The 10,480-nt window shown below is 47.4% G+C and overlaps 1 protein-coding gene across 1 annotated transcript in view; it reads left to right on the top strand.

Annotated features, from left to right (window-relative positions):
* The window catches only part of LOC130403915 (glutamate receptor ionotropic, NMDA 2A-like), a 102,268-nt gene that overhangs the window by 70,351 nt on the left and 21,437 nt on the right, over positions 1-10,480 (top strand). Inside the window, exon 4 of the mRNA XM_056608452.1 lies at positions 4,521-4,955. Within this exon, the coding sequence (XP_056464427.1) occupies positions 4,521-4,955 (435 nt within the window). The remainder of the gene's footprint in view (positions 1-4,520; positions 4,956-10,480) is intronic.

The raw sequence follows: 10,480 nt of genomic DNA, 5'->3' as shown, positions 1-10,480 counted from the left end.
GAGATACTCAGAGTAGGATCCCACGATATACCCCCGCCCCATTTGCCCATTACAGCTGACAGACACACACTGACAAACACACGCACACACACACACACACACGCACACACACACACACACACACACACACACACACACACACACACACACACACACACACACACACACACACACACACACACACACACACACACACACACACACACACACACACACACACACACACACACACACACACACACACACACACACACACACACACACACACACACACACATACATACATACATACATACATACATACATACATACATACATACATACATACATACATACATACATACATACATACATACATACATACACATACACACAGACACCAGCACACATATACAAATAATACATGAAGGCAGAGAGATAACCTTAAAGAATCAGTGTTATCCACCAATATGTCGTGTAAGTATGCATGTATGTATGTTGTGGATGTGCACATTATGGAGCGAGACCGCAGGGAGGGAACATTGGCTCGGAGGATGTTACAGCGGCACCGCGGTACGCTTTGAAACCGACCCTGCTCCTAGCCAGCTTTGTTCGCTCTCTAATCTTGTTCTCTCATTGCTCTCTTTTCATTGTCTTCCCCTTCCCTCCGCTTCCCTCTGGTATCATGCAGCAGCATTTCAGGGCATGGGCCCACGCGGCTTTCACTGCTCGGTGGCATTTTTAGCTACGCTAGAGTATCACTGTTTCACTGCGCAAGTTGGTAAAGGTTAAGCCGTGTTTGTGCTTCTGCCCTTTCAATCGAGCGGCCACGTGTGTTGTACATACACAGATGCGTGTGTGTGCTCGCATGCACGCGTGCCCACATACAAATATGCGCACGCACACGCATAGCAGAGCAATCCTCGCAGTCCTAAGGACTCCCGAGTACTTTGTGTGCATCCTTTTGGGGTGAAGCCGGACACATTTTTCTCCCGACTCTAACTTACAACACCGTATAATGGGTCATCATAAGAATGAATCCTTGCGAGTAATGAAATTGGCCTTAATCAGTCAGAATTCAAATGGGATTGGTTGCATTTCACCCGCCTGTAATAGTGGCTCTCGTGTGCGGTCCAAATGCCCATCGTGCCTTGGCCATATTGAGCGTGGCAAATGATCCTGAGTCACATTTAATGAGGGCTGGAGTGAATGGAACCGGCGTTCGCCAGAGAGCCGATCCGCGGGGTTCTCACTGCGTAGTCTGCGCTGCTCCTATCCAATTTGGGCCTAATTGAATTTTCTCTTGTGCTCCGATCCATGTATCTTCCTCTCTGTGCAAAGCTTATTACTCTTGGTCCTGTGTGTGTGAGTTTTTGTGTGTGTGTGTGTGTGTGTGTGTGTGTGTGTGTGTGTGTATCAAGGTTGTTAATGCGGTGCTGCCTTATTAGATGTGACTTAATTCCTGACATGATGTCACATTCAGTGTTGCGTATTGATGCTTTCTGGTTCTGGTGTCTCTTTCGCTTACTTTCCGTTCATGGATTCAGAGATTAGTTGTGTGTCATCATTGTGAGTGTTACGCTCTGGGTGAACTTGGATTGTGCCTCCTCATCTGATCTGACTTGACTTAAACTCACTCTCTTTCTCTGTCTCTCTCTCTCTCGCGCGATCTCGCTCTCGCTCTCGCTCTCTCTCTCTCAGGATGACAAGTCGACGTTCTTCCAGTTTGGTGCCTCCATCCAGCAGGAGGCGCTGTTGATGCTCAACATCATGGAGGAGTACGACTGGCACATCTTCTCCATCGTCACCTCCAAGTTCCCCGGCTACCAGGAGTTCATCAACATCCTCAAGACCACGGTGGACAACAGGTCAGCTCAGTGCTCACCCTAACCCTCCCCCTTGATCTGGGACCGAGCCATCGGCAGCGTCCTGCATGCGTGACGTCTTCGGGAGGCTTACTCTCAAATCAGTACGATCCGTGGTATTCGGACGAGCAGAAATCCCTTCGCCGCATCGCTCAGCAGAAAATGATTCGTCGACGTGTTTATATTTAGCTCTCGTGTCTTCATGTGTCACTGAGAAGAGCCATGCAATGAATAACAAGTGTACAATAAACCAACGAAAGGGGCAAGAGGAGACATTCTTCCGGGGAATGCAAATGTCCAATAATACTTGAATATTCATCAGAGCACCACACCGGCCAAAGGGAGACAATGCTAGTGGATCAATCAGAGCGATCAACCAATTTAAACCAGGACCAACATCCGTTTGTGTCTGTGATCAGGAACAGCCAGGTGATCGATTGCCAACGCTTTCCCGAACACTCCCCGGATATGACTCCGTATTCCATACTTAATCTCCCCCAAAACGAGTCCCCGAACCCCGGAGTAAAAAAGAACACACGTTCACAAAGGGAAAAGCCAGATTGGTATGGAACACACCCGCTCGCATGGAAGCTGACAGTTAGCAGTTTAACCTCACCTTAAATGGTTCAGGAACCATAAGTAATACGATTACCGAGATGAAAATATTAAGGAAAAGTACTGAAGTGGGTCACTTGCACTTGTGGGAGCAGCTCACCACGGCAAGCGGTGCCTAATGACTGGGTGAAGGAGTAACAAAAGGCCGGTACGGGGTGGTGCTCCGGACAGAAGGCTGACTGGCTGGTCTATTTGTAGAGTGTTCTCTCTTCTCATTGGCTCACAGACGACTGACTAATACGGTTACAGTGTCAACAAACTTTTCCCTTTCACATAAGTTGCTCATTTAAATAATATTCCACATATTTTGCAATATGTAGGGCAATATGTATTCTGAATGAAAATAGCTTTTAGTTAATAACAGACTAAATGAAGTCCAAAAACAAAACGAGAACGAAAGGGACTGACGTCCCTGACTAATATTTTGTAAGCTCAAAAGAGTTTTTAGCTTTAGTAGTAACATGTCACTTTGGAAGGCTCTATCACTATTAGCTGGCTTGAAGACATTCTCTGTACTTTCTTCATAGTTTGTCGTTGTTTCTTCTCTTTGTGATGACGGCACCACCATCTCGCCAAAGAGAAAATTTTCTCTCCCATCAGAGAGGACATGTCTCTTTAATACGATTAATAGGATCATTTGATTGTTATTTTCTACAGATGAATGGTTCAATATCTCGCTATGCTATCTGTTCATATGAGCGTTTTGTTAAAGTGATCACCAGGAAATACAATTTTATAGTTGTTGCATTGGAATGGGCACTAGACACTTGGAAAATATTTTTCTCATAAAGTGTGGCTCCGATAAAGTACAGATATCTGTCCAGGTCAAGAAATATATGTATTTTTGTTTGCTGATAATTGTTTAAACCCATAGGATACCATGGCAACCCACTTGCACAGGTGTGACTCGATACGTATTTCTCTTCGCACCAAAATAATCTTTCATGGCATATGTGATTAAAACAGTCGATTTGATCGTTGCAAACCTCCCAAGGTAAGAAGCAGAGAAAATATTGAGACCACTTGGTTCTTTCTTCACTAGTATTTCTGGCCCAAACGCGCCCCCTCACCGAGCTATAATAAGGACAGCGCTGTATTCTTACATAAAAAAAGGCCCTGAATCCTAATAGTTTCACGGCACTAATGTTTCATGGGGTAGAGCCCTGTCTCCCTGAACATGCAATTGGAAAATCTGAGCAGCTATTAGCAATCAAACGACGGCGCAGAAGCCACTGAACCCTGGGCACTAGTTCTGGCTTGTTGTGTTAAAACATTCATTTTGACCTTTTTGTTCCCTTATTTTTTCCTCAATGCCTCATCTGGGTTAGCATGCTAAACACCATGGCCCATTAGGCCCTAATGTGATCGTTCTATCAAACCCCCCAGACGATAAAACTACACCAACGCATCCTGTATTAACACGCCGTCTCCTTTCTGAAAGATTGCAGCTACTGCAGTTGTAGATAATTGGCAGATGGTATATTCTTATCGATGGCACTGTCGCTCTACCTTCCATACCATTTATAACAGTGTAGCGTCTGATTCTAATATGTCCTTCACGTCTCCAGACACGCAGCGTATAGAATGAGCCATATCATTTGTGAGTGAGTTGAGATTCTGGTTTGCAATCCAATCAGCGGTCTTTTGTTGTTAGACCGAGTTGATCGGCGCCTGCTTGATGATGAAACACGTGTTTAACACCCTCCCTTTAACGGCATGTTTGTTCAACAGGGAAAGCTTTCCGCAGGGACTCTCGTGAAACACGTCATGCCTGCGCTTACTTAGTGATTGGTTAGGGAGGCCCTCGGCAAGAGGAAACCCCCGGTCTCACTAAAACAAACACGAGAAAACATCCACAAATCGGTTCCCCTCGCTACCATCTTCAGACCAGACGTAGCGGAGTCCAAAAGACGTATCCCTCACAGAATTCAGTGTGCTCATCATCAGCCCATTACGCTGTAAACGTGTACCACCTCAACGTCTGCAGAATAGACGGTCAAAGGTCTCCCCCCCCCCGTTCACCCCCTCTGTGTCTCCCCCCCCCCCCCTCTGTGTCCCCAGCTTCGTGGGCTGGGACCTGCAGAACATCATCACCCTGGACGCCGTGGAGGAGGACAGTCGTTCGCAGATCATGCTGAAGAAGGTGCAGTCGCCCGTGGTGCTGCTGTACTGCTCCAAGGACGAGGCCCTCTACATCCTGGAGGAGGCACGCTCCCTGGGCCTGACGGGCTTCGGCTACATCTGGATCGTGCCCTCGCTCACCACCGGCAACCCCGAGGTCACGCCCGAGGAGTTCCCGTCGGGCATGATCTCGGTGTCCTACGACGACTGGGACTACCCCCTGGAGGCGCGCGTCCGGGACGGCCTGGGCGTCATCGCGTCGGCCGCCGCCGCCATGCTGGCCGAGTACGGAGACGTGCCCGAGACGCGCACTTCCTGCTACGCCCCCCAGGGGGAGAAGCCCGGGAGCAAGCTGCCCCCCAGCGCCCTGCACAAGTAAGGAGAGACCACGCCCCAGTGGGGGGGGGGGGGGGGGGGGTGTGTGTGTGTGTGTGTGTGTGTGTGTGTGTGTGGGGGGCGGGGGGGGGATGGGCTGGGTTTTTTGTGTGTGGTGGGTGTGTGGCTGTGTGTGTGTGTGTGTGTGTGTGTGTGTGTGTGTGTGTGTGTGTGTGTGTGTGTGTGTGTGTGTGTGTGTGTGTGTGTGGCTCTGTGTGTGTGTGTGTGTGTGTGTGTGTGTGTGAGTGAATGAGTGGAAGAGAGTGACAGAGTGTGTGATTGATTTCCCATGGCGTAACCTAATGCTTAGAGGGAATGTAGGTACGATTTAAGATATATTATTTATACCTTATATTTAAAAGACAGCCATTTGTCAGATATTAATGAGTGCAGTGCTCTGTGAGAGAATCTGTTTCTAGTGGCCTGTGCCTGCCTATGTATGAGACCATTTTGATTTTAGACAGCTCCTGGCAGATTTCTGACCAATCATGGTCATCGATTCCCCAGATTATTTCGGGGGGGGGGGGGGGGGGGATCCATAATATATTTGGTTGTTTAGTATCAAAATCTTGAATCTTGAATCTTGCCTTCAGCCACTTTAAGTTGCTCATTTACTTTGAGTCCTCCTCCTATTTAATTCCAAATGAGTCTTGAATCGAGACGTGGACTCGAGCCACATGCTGATGCCCTCTGTGTGTTTCCCGCGTCGATAAATCCTGATGGATGCTCGGACGCTCGCCGTAAAGAACAAAATACGTAGGCGTGGGGAATTAAACAGACAGGTTGTATCTTGATGAACGTGGCGCCCCTATGGCACAGAGTTCGATTCTTGGAAGTGTTGTGATGACCAACAGGCCTCTGTGTTTTGGCTCTCCTCTGATGTAGCTCATTAATTGCCCTTGGAATCCCCCTTTCCGCGCCATCCACTTGACGTGTGAGGGTCTCTGTTCTCACTTTCTCCACCATCGGTTTTCAGATTAGCGAGTTAATCATGTCGCCACGACGGAACGCAAACCGCACAAAGAGATTTCACAAGCTGAATATAAATGTGATATAATTAGGAAACAATAATGTATCAAAAAAAAAACGTCTTTCTATAACAATGTTCATTTCACAGTGCTTCAAGCCGATACAGGAAACTGCATACAGTGATCTAGCTCTGGCTGCACTCGCCACTGGAAAGCTGTCTTTTTTTATCTGCGGTGGCCCACGTAAAGGCCGTGAAGGTGGCGCAGGTTATTAGGTGATGGCCCAGGTGATGCCACGTCATGTATCTGGGCCACATATGGGCCACCCAGGTGATGGCCCAGGTGATGTGTGGCCGCAGATGTCTCTGTTGTGTGCGATAGAGGTGGGCCAATCCGGATTCAAAGCCAGGACATAACCATACCAGATTGGTCGAGCCTAGGTCAGGGCAGATAGCCAGTCTCGGTTGTTGGATCAAGAACTGTAGTCTAGTTAGATTAGAGACAAATTTAGTCATGCATCCACACGCAAACACTAGTACGCACGACGTACACACGCACATACGCACACTCAAATGTGCTCGTGCACACACACAGAGACACTCACACACACACACGCTTAATGGAAAAATATACAAACCCATACAGCACAAAAGCTAGACCTTGGCACATGGACACACACACACAGAGTGACGCATGCAACTTTCATGAATATATTTTCCCAAGAACTAGAAAGAAGGGCAACAGGAAATCAAACAAAAGTGAAAGATGGATGATAAACAGAGAGCAAAATGGTGCCTGCCAGCAGTGCAGCAATCTGACCAAGTGATAAATTTGGCACCCTCTGAAAAAGCAGGTGTGTGGTTGGGTGGGTTTGTGCGTGTGTGCGTTTGTGTGTGTGCGTGTGCGTGTGTGTGTGTGTGTGTGTGTGTGTGTTGTGCTTTCTGCTTTTGTGTAGGGCTTTGGGTTAAAAGATAAATAGCTCCTTGCAGGAGTGTGTTGTGCCATGACAGATTTACAGTGTGTTTCTCACTGACCTGTGCCAAACAGTAGGTCTTTAACAGACCTGAGCACTTATTCATCACAATGTGTGTGTGTGTGTGTGTGTGTGTGCATGTGTGTGTGTGTGCGTGCGGATGCGTGTGTGTGTGTGTGTTTGGTGACTGTAGTTTGTTCTGACAGGTAATTATAGTTTTCTCGCCCAGATATACGAGGGTCGAAATTCGGTTTGGATGCGCAAGCACACACACATACTCATTCACTCACTCATATTCTTACTCACTCACTCGCACATTCCCTCACACATAGTATAGAGACCAGGGAGGAGCTGTCATCTTTGCAGTGTAAAGCCAAATATAGGCACTTTGCAAAGAGAGGAGAGGAGCGGTATCGATATAACTATAGATGCATTAAGAGAACCCTAACCAAACTCTCGCTCTCTCATTCCTTCTCTCCTACTCTCTCTTGCTCTCTCTCACTCTCGCTCTCACACACACTTTGTATTGTGGCAACAACCACATTAACCTTTTACATTATATAGATCTAGAATCAAACAAATATTATCAAGCTATTCAGAAGACCCAGACACACAAACACACAAACAGTGTGTGACTTCTACCCACACGTTTCTTGCATGGCGATCAGCCAACGCGTAGTTATTGTATTGAGTGCCTAATTATTGCACGATTTTAGAGCCATATTCGATTGAGAGACCCGTCTTTTATTTGGATATATTGCATATAATATATACACAGACAGAACCCACAGTTTTGTTAGTCATTGGTGCTATGGCTGAGTACCTCAGCGGAATGATTCTATCTGGTGAGGCCTCCGTGGTCGTTTCATCTCGCCTCTTTTTTATCTCGCACGCATTGGCGCGCTCGTCTTTTGTGTTTTTTTCGCGCAGTCGGGGGATGGATCCGAAATTATCGCCGAACACATTTGTGAGAATCTTTGATACTTCAATATTTCCACACCAGCAGTCCCCCCAGGGCCCTTGCCCGGTGTGGTCTGGTTAGATCTTTGGTTTGTTTATTCCTTTAGCTCTGGCCTTCCATCCCCACAACCCTCCCTATCTGCTGCTGATATGACGCAGGGAGAGTCTAAGTCTGTCTTCTTTAAGATTTCAAACTTGCAGGTTGTGCCGCAGGGTAAGCAATAAAAACTGAGGAATTCATCATAAGGGGAGTCTTCCGTTTCCACTGCAGTACATGTCTCACGCAGGACAAAAACCCACACCACATGCACGCGCGCACTCACACGCACGCATGCGTGCATTCAAACATGCACATACGTTATTTATATCTTTACCATGAGTGGCTGCATCTCCTTTTCTTTCTCTCGCTCCTTGCCTCTCTACTATTCATCCAATCTCTGTTTCTCGCTTTTCAATTTCACTTACTATGGCTCTTCTTCCTTTCCCCACTCCCTCTTCCTCCCCCTCCTCCCCCTCCTCTTCCTCCCCCTCCTCCCCCTCCCCGGCCCCCACCACCTCCTCCCTGATGAACGGACTGATCAGAGGGATAATGGGGAGTGGGTGTTTGCACACTGAAACTCGTCGCCACATTTGGAAGGAGCTCGGTGCCGGTGGGCTCAGGGTTGCTTCTAGTCGTCGGCCACTCGTACCTGGTCCCCCCTATGTGTGCCCCGTCTCCTAGCAACCCCCTATCTGCTGCACCTGTTTGGTGGGCATCGAGCCCGGGTGCGGACAGAGGCAGATGGACGTCTCCCCTGCACACACACATTTAATACCTATTTAAGACACACACATACAAACACAGACAGAGACACAAACACGCGTAACATGCTCTTGCGACGCTCCCTCTTGAGATTCATCTCTCGTCGGCTACTGTGACCGATCAATGAAAAGCTCTGCCTGTCACCCATGTCTTCCCACCACTTATGAAAACCTACAGAGCGTTGGGCGGACTGAACGCAGTATGATCGGAGCATGGCGGAGAAGCCACATGCATACAAACCCCTACCTACACAAAGCCAACCATTGCCTAACAATGTCCTGGAACGTCAGTCCCTTTCTCTCATGTTCGAACACCAATTAGGGCCAGTTGTATCGGGGATCCAGACGTCCTATTATGATATAGCAGAGCTTCTGGGGAGAGACTGGCATAGAGAAAGTAATTTGCGCGAGTGGACAAAAATGTCAGAAAATGGATATGAATGTGTCTTTTCTATAATGGCATTCAGTGTTGATTTAAAACCTTTACAGACACGTTTTCTCACAACCTTGGAGACCGGACAGGATTTTCTAGCTTATCTTCCTCCCGGGTTAAGTTAGCCAGGGCTGGCTTTTCAACTAGCTGACTAGTTTGCTGTTTGCTAGCCAATTACACACTCACAGATCCCTCCTCCAGCAATATGATTGGTCCAAACAGTGTGAAGTAGCCAATTACACACTCACAGATCCCTCCTCCAGCAATATGATTGGTCCAAACAGTGTGAAGTGAAAGAAAATGGAACCCAGCTTACCCAGCTTGTCTGCTTATAAGACTAGATTATCAATCTACTGATCAGAATATCATTTTCACCATCATCTCCACATGGCCTCTCAGATTTGTCTCAAAAGATAATGTTGGCCTGCTCAAAGCTTCTGAGAAGGCCCTCGTTGTTCTCTCTTGCTTATTCAAAACATCTGGTTAGTAGACGTTGGTCGCCCAGCCACCCCGACGCAGTCGGAGTGCCACCCTCCACTTTGCACTTTACTACTGCTGCTAGGTACTCCAATAAAAATGGCTACTACATTTCTCAAGAAGATAATTTCGATTCAAAGGGAAAATTCTCTCTATATATATCACTCCCCCCCCCCACCCCCACTGGGGGAAAATTGAACATCTAAAACTGTTGTTGCAACACAGGCCACTAGAGGCTGCAGATGAGAAAGCTTAGATAGTGCAGGTTTATGACATACTTATTTTTATATGCTTCAGGCAAAAGAGTCAGCCCCCCCTAAATGTCCCGGGTTCGGTGAAAACCGAGAGGTATTTTTATGAGGTGCAGAGGAGGAAATATAGTGGTTAGAGGCTGCCTCCTTCACAGCTATTGGGGTCAAGCAGGAAAGGGAACATTTGGTTTTTGAAGCAATATGGGCAGATCAGGTTCTGAGGATCAGGTTGTTACGACATATATACTAGAAGGTATGAGTCCCAGGGGGGATCTTGGGAGAAATGAAAGCATCTGAACGTGGACGTGAACCCTTTGTCCTACTCGGAATAAAAGTTGTCTCTGTGTTCTGAGCTACACTGGCTTTACAGCAGTAATTCTTTCCCCGCGAGTAATTAGATGTTAAAGTGCATTCGTCTGATCGTGTCGGGCACTACTTGGGTCAGACGTCGCTTGTCGTTTGCTGTACTTTTGCAACTTTTGCACTTTGCTTCGTGCATTGTGTTCAAGGATCGGTGAAGGTTAAGTTTGCGTGTGACATCAACGCGATTGATCAACACTGAGGCTCAGCCGTAAAGGTGACTCTGAGGCTGAAAATCCCATTTGGTGTTTGCACAACAAACGCTTATGCTCTATGTCGATTCCTCAATTGACAAAGGCAGC

This window comes from Gadus chalcogrammus, chromosome 2, assembly GCF_026213295.1.
Source record: "Gadus chalcogrammus isolate NIFS_2021 chromosome 2, NIFS_Gcha_1.0, whole genome shotgun sequence".
In the NCBI taxonomy this organism is placed as follows: Eukaryota; Metazoa; Chordata; class Actinopteri; order Gadiformes; family Gadidae; genus Gadus; species Gadus chalcogrammus.
Note: the sequence above shows the minus strand (reverse complement) of the source record. Positions and strands in the feature narration are given on the sequence as shown.